This window comes from Suricata suricatta, chromosome 11 (assembly GCF_006229205.1).
Source record: "Suricata suricatta isolate VVHF042 chromosome 11, meerkat_22Aug2017_6uvM2_HiC, whole genome shotgun sequence".
In the NCBI taxonomy this organism is placed as follows: domain Eukaryota; kingdom Metazoa; phylum Chordata; class Mammalia; order Carnivora; family Herpestidae; genus Suricata; species Suricata suricatta.
This window is the reverse complement of record NC_043710.1, coordinates 92892300-92915183: the sequence shown is the minus strand read 5'-3', so window position 1 is coordinate 92915183 and position 22884 is coordinate 92892300. Positions and strand designations below refer to the sequence as shown.

The 22884-nt window shown below is 50.9% G+C and overlaps 1 protein-coding gene across 1 annotated transcript in view; it reads left to right on the top strand.

Annotated features, from left to right (window-relative positions):
- Positions 1-22884, top strand: part of GRIK4 (glutamate ionotropic receptor kainate type subunit 4) — a 297108-nt gene that overhangs the window by 133924 nt on the left and 140300 nt on the right. The window contains exons 4-6 of the mRNA XM_029915677.1: positions 3725-3890; positions 14682-14860; positions 19049-19102. Coding sequence (XP_029771537.1) covers positions 3725-3890; positions 14682-14860; positions 19049-19102 — 399 coding nt within the window. The remainder of the gene's footprint in view (positions 1-3724; positions 3891-14681; positions 14861-19048; positions 19103-22884) is intronic.

Below are 22884 nucleotides of genomic sequence, written 5' to 3'. Positions count from 1 at the left end.
GGAGCCTACCCTCCCACCTTCCCCTGGAGCCTACCCCCCACCACTGTCCCCTGGAGCCGACCCCCCCTATCCCCTGGAGCCCACCCCCTTGAGGTTACCACTTTTCTCATGATCAGAAGGCTTGGCAAATCCCTGAGGCTTTGGGCAGATACTTATCTTGTCCCTTTTCACGAACCTACTCTCAGAATTGTTACCTGCACTTTATTTTTTTTCAATTTTTTATTTATTTTTGAGAGGGACAGAGCATTCACAAGCAGGGGAGGTGGAGAGAGAGAGGGGGACAGAGGATCCAGAGCGGGCTCCAGGCTGACAGCACAGAGCCAGATGCAGGGCTCGAACCTGCAAACCCCAAGATCATGACCTGAGCTGAAGTTGGACACTTAACCAACTGAGCCACCCAGGCACCCTGTTAGCTGCACTTTAAAGTGCTGTGCTGTCCTAGCCCTAGTCCTGTGGCTCGTCTTGCCCCCCCAGTGCTGGGCCACTGCCCCATAGGCTAAGCCCCCTGAGCCTTCTTACCACAGGCCAGGTCTCTGCGGAGAGCTCCCCATCCCTACCCATTCAGATGCCCTAAAAGATGACTCTTGACTCATCCTAGGCCAAAGAAGGAGCCTTTTCTGCCTTTACTGCGTTCCCCCATCACCCCTCTACCCCGCCACCCCGCCCCCTACCTGACAGGCCTCGGCCCCAGGAAGTTAGAGCTGATGTTTAATTTAAATCTTTCTTGCCGTGCTCCAAGTAACACGGCTCAGATCCCTGGCAGGCTGTTATTGCAGCAGTCCCTGTGATCTTCACCAAGTAAGGCTGCCAAGACTTCAGCTCCCCGTTTCCTCTTCTCTCCTCTCTCCCCCCTCCCCATCACACTGTCTCACTGTCCCTTACCGTAACCCCACCCCAGCTCCTACTCCAAAATGGCCTCCTCGTGGGGTTCAGTGGATATTTTTCCCCCTCAGCTAATGCATATCCCTTAACCCCATTTGGCATTTCAGGCCAGAGGCAGAGACCCCAGTTTATAACCATGTTCCGCACCCTTCCACCCTGGTCCCCGTGCCATTGACCAGCCAGCCGGGCTGTGCTGCCCAGGGAACAGCCAGCCGGTTACCCCTCCTTTGCTGGTCCTGTCCCTTCCAGAGCAACCTTTCCTCTCCATTCAGATTATGCATTTCTTTTCATATTTTATGAGGCTGAACTGCCTCACACTGATTCCCCTCAGCTCCGGGGAAAAGAAATGGAGTTCTCACCGAGGAGTTCATTCCTTTAAATGCTGCTAACATCTCTATAGCCCTGTGGCTGGCCACTTTCTGCCTCACCTCTCCTTCCCCACACACCTTCACAGTGACTTGCTGGGATGCATTTGCAATTGCAAATCAATTATGGATTGATCTTTGTCCTAGAGAGAGAATCCACAGAATCTGCCTGGCCCATCCCTGCCTGGGCCCATCGCTGCAGCAGCCTCCAAGATGGCGGCCCTCCGATGCCACTTCCTGGGGAGGACCCTCCACCCACACCCACCTGCGCAGAGAGCTTCAAGCACTTTTTCAGGAGCCCCTAGATTTGGGGAGAAAGAGGGAAGGGAAGGACAGAAGGCATAAGTGGAATGCTTACTGCATGTTAGGTACTAGGCTGTTATGCCCTTCATCTATTTTATCCTCCCCCAAATCCAAGAAGCACCTATCATCCTCTCCATCCTAACGGAACGTAGATAGGTTAAGCAGTTTCCCACGAATCACACAGCAGAACCTGGATGTAAACCCAAGTCTATAACCAGTAAAATGCATTTGTCCTTCACCTTCCTGAGTATTCGGAGTATTTTTCCTGATTCATCTCTGTGTGAATTCAAGGGTGTCTCCAAGCGTACATTCTCCTGGGGGTGAGCTAGCTGGAATCCTGTAAGCTGGATGGCCACCCAGGGAGGGGCCGGCCAGCCTGGCCCCGCTCCCCCTGCCCCTGCCTGACCTTGGCCTCTATCTTGCTCCTCTGTGAACTCTTTCTCCTTGCAAGGTGCATCTGTTGTTCTGTTTAGACAGATTGTATTGGATGCAAAATACAAGCTGGGAAGAAAGACCCCTTAGATCAACCTCACTCCTCTGAGTCTTTTCTCAGAACTCACCAGGGTCTCTCTGGGTCTGCCTTTTTCAGTCTCTGCTAGAAAATACTGGGTGCCTTCTCTGGGATCATGGGCTAATCTTAGTTGAATTCAAGAGTTTTCTCTCTAATTTCTGCTAAATCTTTAACCTCTGCTACCCCAGTCTCAGAGGAGCTCTGGTCTCTGGCTGACCTCTCCCAGACTCTGTTTTTTTTCTTTTTAAAGATTTTTTTTTTCTTTTGAGAGGGAGAGAGAGACAGAGTGTGCGTGGGGGAGGAGCAGAGAGAGAGGGAGACACAGATCCTGAAGCAGGTTCCAGGCTCCGAGCTGTCAGCACATAGCCTGACACGGGGCTCGAACCCACGAACCATGAGATCACGACCTGAGCTGAATTTGGATGCTTAACCGACTGAACCACCCAGGTGCCCCCTCTCCCAGAATCTTAAAACGACAAGGTAGCAGACTCCTACGGACACCATCTCAACATTATCCCAGACTTTGGGCCAGCCCAGGCCCAGAAAATGTCTGCAGTCATTTCTGAACAACTCACTCTGGGAGCCAATGAACTCAGCAGCAGGAAGTCCTTTCTGCTGTCTAGCCTCAGTCCTACTTGCTTTAGCATCATTCCAAATCATGCTCGCTGTAACTTGGCCCTCCCATAGTGCACTGGTCATAAGGAAAGACAGGGGTTGAGGTTTCCCGAGTCCATCTCTGATAGATGCACAAAGTGGCCTTAGCTCTCCTGGCTCTGGGTACCAGGAATGAGGGTGACAAAACCAAATCAAGGTGGATGGCAGCTTATTATGCTTTAACTTTCCTATTACCTACCCAATAGCCTACGCTGCCAATAAAGCAGCATCACAGCTTGTTAATATCGCTTCCTGGGAGAAGAGAGGCAGAAGGCGGGCCAGTGCCTCCTGGAAATATCAGTAATAGACGCAGAGAGAAGCTGACACTGTCCTAATGAAGCCAGAGCAGGTTTTTATTTACCTGGCTCCATTCAGAGGCTCTGTGGATGGCTTCTCAGCCTGCGGCTGGCACTCCCTGCCCCGTGTGCGTGTCTGTGGAAGAGCCCCGTCCAGGCTGACACAGGGGAAGTTTGTTGGGAGCTGGTTTATACACTTGTCGGCCAGGCTGGTCTGATGGGGCTCCTTTCTTAGTACCCAGGGCAGTGCTTTTCTCTGTCTGCCATCTCTGCTCTGATTTATTAACTACAAATAAAACATCATAAGGATTTGTGCCTCCAAGAGCCTTTTGTCTCGCCGCCTCTCAGTGGGCAGCTGGTCTGAGAATAAAGACCTCTTATTTTGCACTCTCAGGGCCACAGACCTTAGCTTCAAGGTCCACAGGACGTTTATACCTGTCTCCGGTGGAAGGGGTTCTCATCCTGGGTTGGTCCCGTTTTAAGCACTGTCAAGTGCAATGTCAAGAATGTCATCTTGTCTTCCTCCTCTGGTGTGGGTATCCTGAATCCTGCACGCTCCATCTCCACCGATGTGTGTCAGAGGTCTTCCGCAGACCTTCTTCTGACAGAGAAGAATCCACCGCCCACAGCCTCGCCTCACTCATGCTTGCTTTCTTTTTCACTCGTCCTGAATCCTCTGTGCTGCCTGTTTTTCTTTTTGCTCCTCCTCCCAGGTCCCCCATTTCAAAGTGGCCCCAGAAGAATTTATCAAGTTCCAGTCCCAGAGATTCACAACCCTGAACCTCCACCCCAGCAACACCGACATCAGCGTGGCTGTAGCCGGGATCCTGAACTTCTTCAACTGCACCACCGCCTGCCTCATCTGTGCCAAAGCAGAATGTAAGTTTCCCCAGCCGGGCTCCGCCCCACACAGTCCCCTTGGCTTGTGGATTTCACCTGGATGGATGGATTTGCCTCCACCTGGGAGTCAGCCAGGATGGGGAGGGCTCCCTCAGATGGTAGGGATGATTCCCATGTGTCCTTGCTGTTTGTCTGTATTGGGGGGTTGGGGAGAGAGAAAGAGAGATCCAGGAACACCCTTTGCCAGGCATGGGCGGAACAGAGAGAACTGGGTTACAGGGAGACTGGCCAACCTCCAAGCCTTTTTTGCATCCACAGACTCAATTCCCACATTTTCAGTCTCATTGTTAAGGAGCTACAAAAAGAGCGAGAGAGGGAAAATATAAAATTGGATGCATTTTGTACTTGATGGGCTTAAGAGCTTCTTCCCCCTGGAGAGCGGGTTTTGCTGATGGAACAAGGTCCAAGGGCAATTCCTGATAAAGCATTTTTTTGCAAATGCAGGTTTTAGAAATACAGTTTCTCTGACTATCAATTTATAACACAAATTTAGTGTTTATGAGATTTAGCTAATTTAAGCCAACACTTTGCTGCAAATCTGTGCATCTGTGCGCTCCCTGTGACAGCTGTGTACCCACATGTGGTCAGGCAGGTGCTGGCCCCTACCTGCCCCTGGGGCCCAGTGCCCGAGCCCCAGGCAGCCCGCCTACGCAAGCCTCACCCAGCAAGGCTGGGTGGGCTCTGTTAGCAGAGGTTTGTCATTGGGGCTCCTTTTCTATGGGTCCTCCGAACCGCTCTGCATGCTTAAGTCTTTTCTCTACCCCAGAAGCGGTATAGCATCTGTAAACAAAAGCCCTTTCCCTGTCGAGGGTCAAAACCCCCTTCTTTATAAGGCACTTGCACCCGACTGCCTACCCATGATGTGCATTCATTCCTTTATTCGCGTCAACACGGATTTATGATTAGTCAGTGCGATCCGAGAAACAAAGAAAGCAACAGCCTCAGCCCTGTGTGCTTTTTATATAGTTTCTTTAATTATTACAAGGACACCGTGGCTTTGGAGGTCTTGGAATCCCCCATGTGAAAGTTAAATGCTACTCAAAATCCAGTTCCTCAGTCTCCTTGGCCACCTGGGGACGGCGCAGACACAGAACCTGTCCGTCCTCACAGAGCTCTGTGGGACAGCACTGCTTTAGATGAGAAGACAAAGAATTTTGTGGCCAATCTGAAAACTGAAAAGGAAAAATGTTTGGCTAGACACTTCATTCTGTTTCTCCCTCAGGGAGATTCACAGCACACATTAGCACGGATACCCCGAGCTGTCCTGTGGCCAAAGCTACTACTTACCACTTCTCTTCCAAATGGTTTTGACCCTAAGTCCCAAAAGGATGCTGATTGAAAAGCCTAGCAGATGCTAGTATTTGCTAGAAGGGAGTTGGGAAACATTGCATTCCACCAACTGGCCTTCCTCGTGCGGTATCCTCGGACCACTGATGGTGTAACAAAACCAAGGATTCTCCCCCTAGAAATGTTTGCCAGAAACTCACTCAGGCAGGACTGGACTTGTGCCCTCCATGCACACAGCAGGAGTGTTAAGAGACAAAGGACAGGCCGTAAATCTCTCCTGGCAAACTTTCTCCTGCAGCCCTTCCTCAGTGCCGGGTCCAATGTCTCAGCAGCCTGATGGGGAGTTCTTTCTTGTGTCTAGCCTCAGTCCCTCTTGCGCATAGGGTGAGCCCTGCTCACCTTCCTGGGAATGAAGTTGCTCAGCTGTTGATGAAGCATCTACTGTGCCCTGAGGACTGTGCTAGGTTCTGTTGTCTCCTAGCCCAGGGCTCTTTCCCTTAGACTCGCAATATTCCTTGACATTCACACAATTCCTTGCAGACGGCAAAGCAGGTCAATTAGTTTTGCCATTCGATCTCCCTCCTCCCCAGTCATTCCAGAGCCAAGAAAACAGAGTCTTGGAGCTGTTCAGGGACTCACTTGAGGTCACACAGCTGGCACGTGGCACACCAGGACCCCAACTCTGACTCTGAGCCGGAATCTCCTCCTCCAGGGCCCCTCCCCCACTCCTGGTGCAGACCACCTCCGCACCCCAGCTCAGGGTGGGCCCTGCCTGGCAGGTACTGTGTCCTTTGAAGGGCAGAGCTCTCTCTGGAGGAGGGTGTCCCCTTGCTCCCTTGAGCAGGGTGTCGGATGGCTGTGCACAGACACTGTCCTGGAAACGACGAGCCTACCCAAGTACCAGAGAGACCAGGTCACAGCCCTGGAGGGACTCATCAGCCACATGGTGCTGCCTCTCCTTGGAGAACTCATCCATTGAGGCTGCTGGGTGATTCCGGTGCCACCCTCCAGGGCCCAGGGAAGGAAGGTAGGGCTGCGCTGGAGAAGTTCAAGGGCAAGGCGGATTAAAATTGAATCCAAGGATGAAGAAATCAGGGGCCGAGGGAACTGTAGCTCAGAGCTTGGGAGGAGGAACTCTTCCATCCTTCCTTATTAATGCGGGTCCAAGAGACACTGCAAGTTCAATTAGGAACAGGCATCTAATTCTATTTTCCAGTTGTCAAAATTAGACATAACAGAGATCATTCCATAGGGAATCATAGCACTTACTCTCCTTCTCTACAGAAGTAGATTTTTAATAAGCAGGTTTTGGACCAAGTCGAGTTGTATTGTGTTTTATTTTATTTTTTTCAAAAAAAAATCAGAACACCTGCAAGTGCCTGGTTGTAATGAGCCTGGGGGAGGGGATGAGGTAAGGGGCGTAGACAAGCCATACTGGTCATCACCATTGAGCGTAGGGGACACGGCTCTTAGGGGGCTTTCCAGGAGAGTTGGGTTCCCCACCATGGTCCCTGAGGCCCCTTTGGTGAGATCACCCAGCCTTGCCACATAGTTACCATTTGAGACCCTCAGGGTGGACCCAGAGCCTTAGACGCCCTTTGGTTGCAAGTATTATGTATTTTCCTGGTATCTTTGTGCAAAGTTCAAATCATATATATACATATATATATATATGTGTATATATATATATACACACACACATATATATGTATATATATATACATACACATATATATATATGTACACATACACATATATATATATATATTTTTTACATTTTCTTTGGTGTTCCTTTCTAAGTATTTTAATATACTCTTTGTGGCTATGTGCCGTGTGCCCCTATGCCTTCTGCTGCCTGTTTACTACATGTGTGACCTTGGGAAGATGACTTAGCAACTCTCTAGCCTTCTGTTGTCTATAAAGTGGGGACTGTGCCTCCCTGGAAGGACAGTCGAGGGCATCCGACAGGACGACATACCCAGAGTATGACACGGCATCCACACTTAGGAGACAAGAGGCACATGCCAGCTTTTCTTTCCTTCTGTGGAGCCTTTTTTTTTTCTTTTTTTAATGTCTATTTATTTTTGAGAAAGGGAGAGACACACTGCATGTGGGGGAGGGGCAGAGAGAGAGGGAGACAGAATCTGAGCAGGCTCCAGGGTCTGAGCTGTCAGCACAGAGCCCGATGTGGGGCTCGAACCCACAAGCTGTGAGATCATGACCTGAGCCGAAGTCAGACCTTTAACTGACTGAGTCCCCCAGGGGCCCCCATTGGAGCCCTTTTGAATGAAGCCAAGTGAGGATCTGAAGCAGCACGACCCTTTTACTGTCCCTGTGCATGCGAAACTCTGTCCAGGTGGTTGGAGAGCAGCAGACTGATCCTGGGGAGGAAGTACACAGCTGGAGAGAAGTGCAGAATGGGCAATAAAAAGATAATCGACGGTCTTTGGAGTCAAACCAAGCTGCTCTGCCCCCCAGGAGCTGTGTGATATTGTGCAGATCACTGTACCTCTCTGAGCCTTCGTTCCCTCCTGTATAAAGTGGGAATAATACTGCTTTGCAGGGCATCTGGGTGGAAGGTATGTGGGCCCAGAGCATAGTAAACATTTACTTACTGTTACTTTATCCTGTAATCAAGGTCATGGCAGCAGGGGGTGGAGGATGGGAGAGTAGGAGACTCAGGGCCCCTTGTGAAAACACTGGGAACCTAGTGGACCTGCCCTGTGCCAGCCCCAGCAGCCACGTACTGTGGGAGGCGTATACTCACAGTGGTACAAAATTAACCGTTTGTGGGGCACCTGGTGCCCAATGCCCTGCTGAACCTTTTTAAATTATCCCATTTAAACCTCATGATATGGGGTACCTGGGTAGCTCAGTCAGCTAAACATCCAACTTTGGCTCAAGTCATGATCTCGTGGTTCATGGGTTCGAGCCCCGCATCAGGCTCTGTGCGGCTGACAGCTGAGAGCCTGGAGCCTGCTTTGGATTCTGTATCTCCCTCTCTGCCCCTCCCCTGTGCTCGCTCTCTCTCTCTCTCTCTCTTGCTCTCTTTCTTTCTCTCTCTCTCTCTCTCTCAAATAGAAATAAACATTAAAAATAAATAAGCCTCATGATAACCATAGAAGATGGACTCTCTAAACATTCCTATTATATGCATGAGGAAAAGAGAGTTTAGGTCCTTTCTACACACATGGTTCTTGTTACCTCCTCCCCCTGCTTCTCCAAACATCGTGGAAAAGAGAGAAGGGAAGTGCCGTTTGTTTCCTATTTTGTGGCAGGATCGAGGCCTGGCTGTGCCCACTCAGATGGGAAACCAGAGGCCAGAACTCAGAATCAGGAAGCCTGGGTTTGAGCCTTGGTCTGTCCTGGGCTTTCTAGCTCTGTGGTCTGTCCCCACACCTCTCCCATTCCGGAGTAATGGCAATACCTGCCTCCCCCCAGCACTTGTGGGGGTTAAATCATCTGTATGTGATGGAGCACTCAGGGCCGGGACACTAGCTGAGGCCCAGCCTGAAACACGCCCTGAAGTCCGGAGGCAGCGGGCAGAGGCCAGGGTCTTCCCACACCCACCCTCCCCGTCAGAAAAGAAGATGGTCACAGCCCGCAGGACCAGGCAAGACAGAGGAAAGCCCTCCTGTGAGAGGAAGCCTCACCGTCTCCCCCAGGCCCTGTCTGTCTCCTCCTCTGGCTCCTGTAGTCTGGCCTCCCCTGCCTGGCCTCTGGGCCAAGCCCAGCTGTGGGATGAGATAAAACCAAGAAGCAGGTGAAATGCATCATTCAAGCCCTTGAACTTGTTCTGTGCCCCTTCCCCACTGGCAGCACCTTGGATTCTCATTCCCATCTCTCCAGGATCTGTTGCTGAGCAAAGGTCTGAAAACTGAGGCCTGTGCACCTGGCATGGGGGGAAGGGAAATGGAGCCTTCCCAGGTTTAGGGCGGTGGGTGCAATGGTGAACGATGTCATCTCCCTAAATCCTTACCACAGTCCTCTGAGGTCACTCTTACATCAGCTGCGTCCCACAAGAAGTCAAAGTGCCATCCATCTTGGGAGTGTTAGCATTTTTCTAGAGCCAAAGCCTGTAGCCAAGGGAATGTGCCTGTGGAGAGAGAGGGATCCAGTTGAAATGGGTGTTTATTCTTATTTTTTGATACAAGGGTCCTCTGTGCCCCTGCAGACCCATCACTTAGGTATTTGTGTCCTTGTCCTACGGCCCAGTCCAACCCCGGCTGTGCCTTTCATGGCTCCTCTCTCCTCCTCCCGCCCCGCCTGGCCCCCTGCCTTCCGGTTGCAGAAGCCAGCCTCCCTCCTCCTTCCCAGAACAGGCGGCCTGCCGAGGCTCTCATCGATCCATCCCGTTACATCCTGAGCGAGACTAATGGGTTCCCCAGGTCCCTCTCAGCCTTGGACTTGGCAGGCAGACCCGCTGCTGGGCCAAGGGTCCCGGAGGAGAGGAGGGCTGGGGTAGAGGTGGAAGGGAAGCTGGGAAGAGAGCCGCTTTTAACCCCTCTGGGGGCAGCTGCCTTCAGCAAATCCCTCAGTGCCATTAAACAGACTGAGGTGAAGAGTGCGACAGTTGGAAAATGCCACACTGCGCTGAAAAACTCCTAATGTTCTTAATGTAATGAAACCACCTTCTGCAAATTCCTTCCACTGCCCAAAATTCCTTCCATTGTCCAGAATTTAAAAAATATATATATATATATTTTATAAATAAATAAATAAATAAATAAATAAATATATATATATATATCTTTTTCATAGAACTAAAGAATCCATGGGCTGGAAAAACATCAGTGTTCTTCTGGAGCAGCTTTCCATTCACTAGTTTAATTCACTTTCTGACAGTTATCAAGAGGGGCTTCAGTCTTTCCTTGATTACCTCCAGCGACGGGAAACTCACTACCTTATGATGTAGTCCACTACATCCTTAGACAGCTTGAACAGAGGTTCTTCCTTAGGTTGAGCTAAGTCTGTCTCCCTGTGACTTCCCTCCACTCTGTTCTGGGGTGTCATCCTTGAGGCCACCAAGAGTTAAGTCTGTCTTTTCCTGGAGCCAGGACCCCCACCCTTCAGCTGCTCTCAAATGGTGAGGTGTCCATTCCCCACCTGGCACCACCGCTCCCCTGCTCTGTTAAGATGTAGGGCCTCTCAACATCCAGATGGTCAACAGACACATGAAATGATGCTCAGCATCACTCATCATCAGGGAAATACAAATCAAAACCACACTGAGATACTACCCCACGCCTGTCTGAGTGGCTAAAATGAACAAATCAGGAGACTATAGATGCTGGCGATGATGTGGAGAAACGGGCACCCTCCTGCACTGTTGGTAGGAATGTAAACTGGTGCAGCCACTATGGAAAACAATGTGGAGGTTCCTCAAAAAACTATCCATAGAACTCCCCTATGACCCAGCAACAGCACTGCTAGGGATTTACCCAAGGGGTACAGAAGTGCTGATGCATAGGAGCACATGTACCCCAATGTTCATAGCAGCACTGTCAACAACAGCCAAATCATGGAAAGAGCCTAAATGTCCATCACCTGATGAATGGATCAAGAAGATGTGGTTTATCTATACAATGGAATACTACATGGCAATGAGAAAGAATGAAATCTGGCCATTCGTGGCAACATTGATGGACCTTGAGGGTGTCATGCTAAGTGAACTAAGTTAGGCAGAGAAGGACAGATACTGTATGTTTTCACTTATAAGTGGAACAGGAGAAACTTAACAGAGGACCATGCAGGAGGGGAAGCAGAAAAAATAGGTGGAGAGAGGGAGGGAGGCAAACCATGAGAGGCTCTTGAATACTGAGGGCTGATGGGGGGAGGGGGAGGGGGTGATGTGTATGGAGGAGGGCACTTGGGATGAGCACTGGGTGTTACATGGAAACCAAGTGGACAATAAACTATAAAAGAAAACTCTTTTAATTAAAAAAGATGCAGGACCTCTCTCCGCGTTACCCCCCCCCCCCCCGGTCTCAGTCTCTCGTTCAGCCCATCAGCCAGCGCTGTGCCCCTTGCCTCACCCTGGGCTTGTGCAGAAGAGTTTGAAGTGTGATTCCTGCCCAATGCCATGACATACTTAGTGCTTATGCATATGCGGTAATATACATACATATATATATGCATATATGCTACCAAGTGTTTCACATGGTTTCTGTATTTTGCAGATTGGTTAATAAATCTGGTAAGAGAAGGAGATGGGGTGAAAGAGGGACAGTTAGGACGTGAATGGGTGGGGGAGGGCTTGAATGGAAACCAGATTTTTGAAGCATCTTCCAGGGGACAGACCCTGTTCCGCTTTCCTTGACATCCTCCCACCCTGGAAGGTGGTTGTTTTCCTTACTTTACGGGTGAGGACACTGAGTGCAGGGGGGTGTGGGTGGGGGCCACCGGAGCTAACCAATCCCAGCCGCTGTGGAACCAGGACTGGCCTGCGGCTCTGTGCTCCCTTTGCTGCTGCCAGGTGTGGTCCAGACCAGAAGAGGAGTGGCTGATCAGAGATCAGGGGTGGGATGCGGGCCCCTCTGAGCACTCGCCGCCCTTCTCCCCTCCTGTCCCTGCCCTGCCTCTCAGCACACACACAGTATGCTGGAGGAGATGGGGGTGCTGCTTTGTTGTTGAAAGGACAGCAGGGCACCCCAAGGGGCAGTCAGACAGGGCGTGCTGGGCATTAACTGAAGCAGACTCCCCAGTTTATCTCCCATCTAGGAGGTCTTCCCTGGGAGCTCAGGGCACCTGCCAATTTTACAGGGATGTACCATCCCTGTGCTGTCCTGGCCAAGCATCTCCGTGCTGTGCCTAATCCCCGTGGCATCCTCCAACCTTCCCTGTCTCGTCCCACTGAACTTCACTGCCACTCTGAAGGATCCCAGGGGACTTGGCCTCTTTCCCAGCCAGGCTCTCGAGGCTCTTCCTGCCTGGTTCCAGGACCCGTGGCATTGCCCTCTGCCTCCACGCCCTTTGACTCACCCCTCCAGCTGCAGTGCCTTCTCCCCCCATGGCATGCCCACACGATCTTTTCTTGAGCCAAAGAGATGGCCTGCATTCCAGGAACGCCAGCTGTGGCCTCCCTGGCCTCCTCATAGGTAGTGTCTTTGGGGTCAGATGCTCAGACCTTTGTGCAGGTGGGATTTCGCTTTTCACGACCTCTGAGGGAGACATGAATATTCTCTCCATTTTACATACAGAACTAAATGAGGCTGCGCCATGGAAATCCAGATGATTCAGCCCATCAAACAAAATATGAGTATGGTTTGAACCTTGTTATAGACTTGGTTGCAAGTCCCTGCACTCTTAGTTCTGGGAGGCCAAGGTCTGCATGATCCATCTTCTCTGCTGATGTCTTATGGGCCCAGTGCCTGGCTCTTGGGATTCACAGATGTTGGTTGAACGGACTTGTACTTTCGTCCCTTTTTATTCCGCTTCAGCAAGCCGCACCTGTGGGGATGAGTAAATGCAGAAGGAACAGTGAAACCACACATTCCAGCGTCTCAGTGAGTTCTCACCTGTTGTGCCCATTTTGCAGATGAGGAATGGAGCCTCGGGTTAGATGACTTCTCATGATCACACAGCTGGTGAGGGTCGACCCTGAGGCATCACTGCCCCTCCTGACAGGGTCTGCAGGGGACACAGACAGCGGCAGGGGTGGAGATTTACCGGTGTCCTTCGAGAGCCTGTGGGGGAAGGAAGGAGAGGTCCCCACCTGCTCTGGAGCCTCCCCAGAGAATGACCCCCCTCCCAGAGCTCTCCCCTCCCGCTGTAGCCACCAGCTTGCCGGACCGCCTTGTTGGGACCCATGGCTGGAGAATGGGCATTGACACTACCTTCTCAGAGCCCCCCTGTCTTTACCATGCCGGGCCCTCGGGCTCCACCCTGCTACCTTGCCCTTGATAGAAAACACACCCAGTGTGGGGCTTTCCTCCCCGAGTCCAGAGATGCAAGATACACACCCCTGGGCACCTCCTAGGTTCTGTGTGTGCCACCCCCCTGCTGCATGTGTCCTGAGACACGTGTGTCCCATGTCCCGAGCTCATGGGAAGAGGGTTGGCTGGAGATGACAAAGTTGGGACTCTGGTCCCAGCTGTGTCCCTGTGTGACTGGGCAAGTTTCATCATCTCTACAGATCAAGGGAGGTGGATGCAATGCCCTTCAGGGCCCCCACCCCCGCCGCCCCATCTCTCTTTCCCCTTTTGATCTTCAAGGGTCAGGAGGGTGAGGAAGCTGCACAGGGGGGAGTCTGGGGTCAAGCGCAAGACAGGCCTGCAATGAACATCCTGTAACAGGTGCGGAGATGGGAGCACAGGGGCCTTTGGCTAGGAAGCCAGTCCTTCCTCGCCATCCAGTGTCTGGAAGCCTCGTGTCCCCTCTGCATGTGGGATTAAAATGCTTCAGAGGATTGTGGTGAGGACTTAGACAAGCTGCATAGAATATTTAGCCCATTTTCTGGGCCAGGATAGAAACAGACTAAGGGTCCAGTAATTGTTACTCTTGTCACTGCTTTTGGGAACAAATGCCCGTACTTGTCTTTCCGCTGGAGTTGAGACCACTGTCCGCGCGGGAGACCCCACCCTCCACCCCTCACACACACCTCCCCTGTGGCCTGCCTTCTCAGAGGCAGAGCCGGATTAGGACCCTTGTGTCACAGCAGCACCATTCTGGAACTTTCGTCCCACTCCTGCTCCTGGACAGCAGACAGCTGGGGTGAGAGGGGGTGTCCTTCGCTCACAATCCCACATTCTCACTTTGTTCTGGGCCCACATGATTGCCTGCTGGAGAGCAGTTCAAAGCCCGTCCTCTTAATGATACCTGTGTTAATGCAGCCGCCATGCTTCCAGGAGTTCAAAGGGGTTCGTCAGGCCCGTTTCCTGGGCCTTGTGATCTTGAGGAAAGTGCTCCCCCACATTCACACTGAAAACAAAGGCTGCGCTCTTGTAGGGTGAGATGGAGCCTCTGTGAACATCCGTGGGCATTGGTGAGGGCGAGGCGCAGGCCTGAGCGTTCTATTACCTCAGTTAATCCTCGCCACCGTCCTGGGAGCCGGCTGCTGCTGTTCTCGTTTTTCAGATGAGGAAACTGAGGCCAAGAGCCCCGGCCACATGAAAAGGTCACTTGGTGAGGGAGTGGCCAAGTTAGAGGGAAAATCCAGGCCTGCTGGTCTCTGAACCCTGGCGTCGGCTGCTCCCAAGGGCTGTGGTACGGAGAGCAGACCCGCCTCCCACTCCAGGGAGCTCCGTTTCTGTTCACAGGAGCCTTGCTGAGGGAGTTGGGGAGGCCATAGGGGCTTGGGAACATTCTTTTTAAGTCAGAAGGGACCGTCGAAGCCCGCAGAGCTGAACCCTCGCTCCACGCCAGCAGTGGGCCCGGCCCCGAGGCCCCGCCTCCAGCCCAGGTCGTTGCTTTTCTCACTTTTGCTCCAGTGTCTCCCCAGGCAGCACTGTGGACCCTCAGGGGCTTCATCTCTCTCCCCTCCAGGCCTTTTAAACCTGGAGAGGCTGCTCCGGCAATTCCTCATCTCCAAGGACACGCTCTCGGTCCGGATGCTGGATGACACCTGGGACCCCACCCCGCTCCTCAAGGAGATCCGGGACGACCAGACGGCCACCATCATCGTCCACGCCAACGCTTCCATGTCGCACACCATCCTCCTGAAGGTGGGAGCCGGACCAGGGGCGGCGGGGGCGGGGCATCCTTCTCCCTTCCCCTCCCCCTGAGCCTCTTTGCCCTTGGGTGCCCTCCCTGGACCATGGCCCCTGAGCCCTGACACTTGTCTCTGTGCTTCACTTTCAATGGATGGCTCCTGGAAGCTGAAAGGAAAAGCAGGATGAGAGTGATGTTGTTAAAATATTAACTTCTGGTGCTGCCGGGCGAGCAGTACCCCCAGCTAAGACCCTGCCAGAGTCAGCGGGTTCCCAGGAGGGGCTGCGGCAGTAGGGGCAGAGGCTATGTGCCAAGTGGTACAGAAGTATTTCCACTTTTTGACAAGCAGGGTGGTCCCTCGAGCGTGTGCAGCCCTCTTGTAGTCCCCGTACAGTGTACTAGGTTGCAGACTGCTGCTGTGTAACTTCCCAGCGTAATCCTCTCAGTGACTGTGTGGGGCCGGTATCCCATCTTCCCCCGACTGACAAGACACTGGGACTCTGGGAGGTAAATGGCTTTGTCCACATCTTCACCAAGGAGCAGCAGAGCCGGGCTGGCTCCCCTTGTCTCTGACAGCCAGTCAGCAGTTTCTTCCACCCCCTAGAATACAAGGGGCCAGGGTGGCAGTCCCTGAATCCAAACTCACAGTGAGAGAAACTCGAGCTCTGTGAGGGAGGCCATCTGAAAACGAGAGAGAAAGAGAGACCAAGACAGAAGGAGTCAGGTGCCGGGGAAAGAGCCGGAAACAGCTGGGCAGCCTGGAGTCCCCAGGCGTCCGTTCCTGGGCTGGTGGCTGGGCTGGCCACGTAAGCGCAGACAGACAGACCCTGCTGCAGGCTCCCCGGTGGCTCCCCGCAGCTCCCGCAGGCATGCCGGCCTCCTCCAATGCCACTCTAATTGCACATTTAAACGCAACCTGCCATCTTCCACGGGGGGAGTGAGACTTCTCGTTAACCTCTGCCAGGCTGTGAGGAGCCCGCCAGACACTCAGATGATTGTCTCTTCCTCCCCTTCTCCCGCTCCTGCCCACCCCTCCTCAGCTAGTTTTGGTCTCGGAGTTAATAAGAGAGTTGAATGAGTTCTCTGAGTACCAAGGGCTGTCCCTTCAGCCCGTTGCTATAGTAATTTTGCACAGCTCCAAACCCACGTCTGCCTGGGAACATATACTCCAACTCACACACACACACCCAAACGGAATTTTTTTCTCTTTTTCTTTGCTTATGTCTGGGCCTATGATCAATGAAGTTATCAAGGATGGAAAAGATCCTCTAACTTTTAGGGCCTCCGAGAGATAGGCTGGAGAGTCTTTGGGGAAGCTGGGGACAGGGACTGAGATCATTGTCCCCTCCATTTCAGGGGGCGGTCAGAATGCATGCTCCACTCTGCAGTAGCCAGACTCTGCCCCAAATACCCCCCAGGCTGAAGCCTTTTGGGGACAGCCCTTATAATAATGTGTAATCACCTCAGGAATATTTTATGGCTCCCAGCATATGTGATAGGGCTTTTTTTTTTTAATAATGTATCTATTATTGAAATTTTGGAAAGTACAGAAAAGCACATCGAAGCAAATATAAATCATTATAGCTTTTTCTTTCCTTCTTTCTTGAAGCCTTTCCTTTGAGGCCTGATAGAAAAATCTTATAGGGACACATGGAAAAGTAAGACATTCCATCACCCAGAGAGAGCCACCGTGATATTCTGATGTCTATTCTGTCTGCCTTCGTAGACAAATTCGTTTCTTTCGAAATGATTGTCACACGGCCCATGTACCTCTGTAACCTGCTTTTTTCCCCACTTAATGATGTGCCGTGCATTTTGCTTTATGTCATTACATATTTGTCTGCAAATATTTTCATGGTGGCATCGTTTCTTATCATGTGCGCATCCCATAATTTATTTAACCATCCCTTTATTGTTGAGGATACAGGTTGTTTTCAATCTTTTGCTGTAATAAACAATGCAGGATGCGCATCTTTGTCCATAAATCTTTATGCACATTCATGAATATTTTCTTAGCATAAATTTCTCGAAGTGAAATTACCAGGTTAAAGATATGCATGCTTTTAAGGATTTTGATATGATTTGCCAGATTGCCTTTTTAAAAGGCCATAACAATTTTTACTCCCACAAACGGATAGGTGTCTTACTGCGCCCTTGCCAGTCCTGGGTATTTTCATTAACAACACTTTTTTTCTTTTTTAATGGCTGTGCTTTTGAAGGAAACTCCCCCCGTAATGATGATTATTGTCAGATGGCTCTGCTGGGTGACCAGTGACAGGCTTTCCTGGGACCGCTTGTTGCCCTTGTGACCTTGGAACCAAGCCCCTCAATGACTAGCGAGGGAGGCTTCAGAAACCAGTTACCCTAGTTCCCGCCCCCAGCAGGCAGGTGCCCACCTGGCATCAGGCCTGGCTCTGGCTTCAGGCTCCTCCTTTCCAGGGTTAGAGTACGGCTGGTGGGGGAGGGGGCGTTGGGGAGGAGGGACTCAGTGCCGGAAGCAGGGGGAGCTTCCGGGAGGCTCAGGGTGCAGGTGCGAGCCGGGCCCTGGAGCCTGCCAGCACTCTGCTGTCTCTCCATCTCGGAAGGATTTGCAGAGTAATCCCCTGCTTTATCGAGCAGCTGTTCTGGCAACAAACTGCATGTTTACCCAGAACTCGGGTCTTAAAAACCAAGGATCTCTTGTCTTTTATCTTTGGGCAGCAGATTTCACAAGTGGGTTTTAACCATCTGACAGTGCCTCCTCCCCGCCCCGTCCCCTGGCCCCCCTTCCATCCCTGCACCCAAGGGGTTCCCACCCAGCTAGGCAGTGGTGACAGGCAGTGGCACTTTTCTACGGACGGTGTTGAGTGTGGGGGGATGGGAGGGGTGGGCATCAGACTGTGCCAGCCTCTTGGAAGTGGAGGAGGAGGTGAGGCCTGGAGCCGCATGTGAGCCCAGCATCGTCTGGCCCCAGGCCTAGAGCCCTCTGTACTTCATCTCCAGGGGAGTGGTGGCAATAGAAATACCCCAGCCTGCGCTTCAAGGAGCCTGTGAGGGCTCCCAGAAGAATGCTCACAAAGTTACTGGAGTTCCTCGTAAGAGGAAAATATAATCACCCCTGGCCCTTGTTTTCCCCTCCCGCACCTCAGTAGTCACGACAAAAGCGGTTTCCCAGTGGCCCTGCGGCTGCAGATACGAGATGCAACTCTGACTGTCAGAAGGCACGAGGACCCCAGGGAGAGCTGGGCTCATTATTTACCTGATCTACTTGTCGGCTTCTGTGGCACCTGTCTGGCTCAAAGCCAGGCACACTGACGGGGGACGTTGGTGTGGGGGACATGTGATGGCTACAAAGATCAGACAGAAGGGAGGCTGTTCTGAAGTCGCAGCCTCCCGACTCTGGGACGATGACACGCGGTGTGCTGTGATCAAGGGCGAGGCATGTCACACGCAACTTGTTCCTTACTACTAATAAAGGACCAAAGTTTGCAAATGACTCACTTGTTTCCTACATTACTGCAGATTCAAAGACTCCTAGGAGCCTGGCTCGCTCGCATTTGACAGAGGTTGAGTTCATTTGGGAATTGCCAATAGCCCACAGACTCTCCTGTCTCTGCCTCGGCCCCTGAGAGTTGTCAGTGCTTCCCATCAATATCACGGTCCTCCGGGGAGAGTACAGTTTGGTTAAAAGGACTGAAATTAGGCTGCCTGGCTTTAATTTCATCTTTTTCTACTGATGAGATGTATGATCTTATACGAGTTCCCTAGCCCTTTGGTGGTTCGGTTTCCCTGGCTGGCACGTGGCGGGTGCCTACCTCATTGACTTAACCCAAGCAAAATGCTTCCTAGTGCTTGGCCCATATGAAGGAATGGGTACCTGTTAGTCATTGTTACTGCTAACAGTTTGGGAGATGATTATTTTAGTCTGTTTTATTATTTGCTTTATTTCCCTTACAGTCATTTTGGTTTCCATAATATCTGGTTATATCCATGGGAATGCTTCCAGCTTCCAGGAATGTCACTGCAGGGGTGGAGGGCAGGGGGCTGGGGAGAGACCCTGCTCCAGAGCCCAGCATTTCTGTTCTCCCTCCTCCAAGTCAAGGGCAATGTAAGAACCGAAGGGAACGGGGTCAGATAAATGGCGGACGCTTGGAGCTCTCGCTGCTCATTCACTGCCAGTGGGTTTTTGTTTTCTCTCTAATCTCGTTCTCTTCCCGTTGCAGGCAGCCGAACTAGGGATGGTGTCAGCCTATTACACATACATCTTCACTAATCTGGTAAGACGTTTTCACAGCTCACCTCCTTGGCACAAAGTATCAATAATTAGAGTCAGTGGGGTGTGACGGAACGAAGCCCAGGAGATGGGGAGTGGGGGAAATAAAAGCAGAGGAACTGAAGCCAACCAGAGAGGCCAGGCATTCTAGAAACATGGAAGTCCAGGAGTCACTGGGCTTCTCATCTCAACAACTCTTGGCCTTGGGAGGTTGGGGATTGAGGAATTCAGTGCTTTCATCCACATGCCGCCAGCTACCTACCACTGCGTCCTCTGACAGATGTGTTTCCTCTGTAGGACCAATTACTGGCCTATAGTCCAGTCGTGGATTGCCAGACCCCTAATGCTAACTCAGAAGTAGGACAGCGGGGCACTGAAATACCCATGCCATACGATGTTAGAACCGGATGTACCTCTAGAGGTTGCCTTTGGTGACTCCCCTTATTTTGAAGATGAGAAGACAGATCTATAGGAATTTCACCGAGTCAGGTTGGAGCACCAGCTCTGCCACACACTGTGTGCTCTTCAACAAGCATAGAGCCTTGGTTTCCTTATCTATAAAATGGGGAGAAGAACAGACGTGTCATAGAGTTGCTGTCATTTTGACATCACTCCATCTACACGGATGCATTTTGATACTGTAAAATACTAATATGAAAGGTCATTGTGAAGGACGGACACTCCGTGGAAGGAACCTCTGAGAACTGGCTTTTTCAAAAACGTCGTCCCTTTTTACTTTGAAAGGATTCTAGATTCACAGGGGTTGTAAAGATAGTATGGAGAGGTACTTCAGCTGAGTGTCCTCCACTGGTTAATATCTGACGTAGCTGCAGTACGATATCAAAACTGGGGTATCAAAATATCTGGTGTATCAAACCCAAGTAGATGTGTAGAGATCCCGCCGGAACCAAGGCGACAGGGTCTCATCACCCCAAAGGGCTCCCTCGCGCCGCCATTTTGTCTCACCTGCCGCCCCCCCCCCCACGATCTCTAACCCTTTGCAACTTCTAATCTGTTCTCCATTTCTACAGTTTTATAACTTCGAGAATGTTATATAAATGGAATCATGCAGTATATGACCTTTTTCACTCAGTGTAACGCCCTTGAGACCATCCACGTGGCATGAATCAATAGTTCATTCCGTTTTGTTGCTGAGTCGTATTTCTTGGTGTAGAGGTACCCCAGTTTGCTTAACCATCTGCCTATTGAGAGACATTTTGGTTGTTTACAGTTCCTCTTACAAACAGAGCCGTTATAAACAATCACTCAGAGAAGAGTTTTATTTTATTTTATAAATGTGTGAGATGTCGAGATAACTTAACTCCGTGGCCCCTTCATGCGGATGTGCTTTTGACCACCTCTTACGCAGTAGGGACGGGGCCAGGCATTAGGGAGGAAAATGAGAATAAGAAACTAAGCCTGCCTTGGAAAAACTCAAAGTACCTATTACAGTGCAAAGTGGCAAATTCTATTAGATGTGCATACAAAGTGCTCTACGTCCTAGAACAGGGGCCCCTTGCTCCAAGGGTGGCAGGCAGGAAATGCTTCACCTAAGAAGAGGCCTTTCTGTAGTGCCTTAATAGAGGGTTAAGGGATTTTTTGTAATTTAAGGGGAAAAAAGGAAGAGCATTCTGGTTAAGGAACAGCATATCTACATCCGTGGAGATGTGAAAGGACATGGTCTGTCCAGGAAACAGTGAGGCACTTCAGGCTCCCAGCCTGCTCCAGGACCGGCGCGTTAGCTGGTTACTATTCATTTATCTATTTGCATCCATCCTTGAAAGTTACTTACTGAGAGGACTTAAGGCAGATGTCCATTCATTGTAAGATCCCAGCTCAGTTGGGGAGCAGAATACAACCCTACTGATCTCTTACGTCTTAAAGTGAAAAAGGTTCCGGAGAAGTTGCAACTTTCTCAGTCAGCATATGGGATGGGTGACCTAGGGGATCGTGCGGTGCCCTCCCTCTCCCTGGATTTAGGGACCTGCTCTCCTGAAATGTCCTGCGAGGCCGCAGAGATGCCTGCTCACAGACGTAGCCTTGGACTCTGATCCTTATTCTTCTCCAGCTGTACGTAGGTGCTTAGGAACGGCCCCTTCTTGGGGCTGCTGTGGAATTGTCATCCCCGAAGCATGCTGAGGCCTTTGCTCTCAGAGTGAGACATCTTAGGGGACCCGAGTCTGGCTTCTTTGCTGGTATAGGGACTCTCTCAACACAGGCTTGCCCCAAAGCCTTTCTGCCTTCCGCAGTCCACCACCACCATAAAATTGCTTGCTCTGTTGCTGGAATTTTTTTTAAATGCTTATTTATTTATTTATTTATTTATTTAGAGAGAAAGAGAGAGAGCAAAGTGGGTGAGAGACAGAGAGAGAGAGAGAGAGAGAGAGAGAGAGAGAGAGACAGAATCTGAAACAGGCTCCAGGCTCTGCTGACAGCGCAGAGCCTGACGCAGGGCTCCAACTCACGAAACCATGAGATCATGACCTGAGCCGAAGTTGGCTGCTTGACTGACAGAGCCATGCAGGCACCCCCTGTTGTTGGAATTTTTAACGGACTCCTAGCCTACCTACAGAAGCCCACACGAATCATATGTGCACAGCTTTGTGAGTACTTTTCGGTGAGCACACCTTTGCACGCGGCACCCAGATTCAGCAGGAGAACACAACCAGCACCCTGCAGCCCTTCTCATGCCCCCTCCCAGTGACTCCCCAGCAAACTGTGGAACACAAGGCATTTCTTTGTTTGCATATTTCTTTCTTTCCTTAGAAGCCCTGCTGCTATAAATCACAGCATTTACATGTAAAAGGGGAGAAAAGGATTGGAAGTCCCAGAGCCCTGCAGCAGCAGTTGCTTAAAGCTAGGACGCGGCAGGGGGAGCCCAAGGGAAGCTGGCAGCAGAGTAAAGGGAGGTTAGAGTGCAACTGGGTTCCATCTGGGGAGGCTGGGAAGTGGAGGGAGTAAGAGGGAAGCCAAGGGCGGCCTGCCTTGTGCACCCCAGCCAGGGCTGTCCCCCACGTTAGACAGCCTCGTTGGCAGAGGAGGACGAAGTTGAGCAGCAGAGAAGTCGCAGCGGTGACTTAGCAGATGGGAGGAGGCCAGTCATTTGGAATTTGAGTTCCCAGGACAGTCACTAGAACAAGGTGGAGTTGCTTGGCTTGGAGATTTTTAAGAATGCTTTGCCCACACTGCGTACCACCACTGCCTCTTTTCAGGACTGATAATAACGAGTGTGATGATTTATCTTGTGGGAAAAAGCACAGGACTGCAAAGTCAGGAGACCCAGGTCAGTGATCCAGTCACTGTGTGGCTTTGGGGAAAGTCACGCTGACTCTGAGCCCATTTTCTCATTTGTAAAACATGGGGATGGTAAAACCTTACAAGGTCGTTGTGAGGATAAGTAAAAAATGCATTGTAAATTGAAAAGTACTGTGTTTGTCTAAGGCGTTGTATTTTTTATATATGTATATATATGTACACATATATACATATATATTTATTTATATAAGTATAACACTGTGATATTTTCCACTTTCTAAGAGCTTTTTTTTTCAGTGGGGGGGGCGGTACAGAACAGAATGAGATGACCTCTGGGAACATGCCTCAGAGAGTTCTTTGAACCTGGAATTAACAAGACTCACACAGTTTATGAGTTTGCAAGGGAAAAGTAAAAAAAAAAAGTAAATGTATGAATGATGTTGGCTGGATAACATTCAAGAGAATAGAAGCAGAGCCATTGTAAAAGTTGGTGGGAGAATATTCTGGAAAACTCTTGTTTTGGCTTTCTAG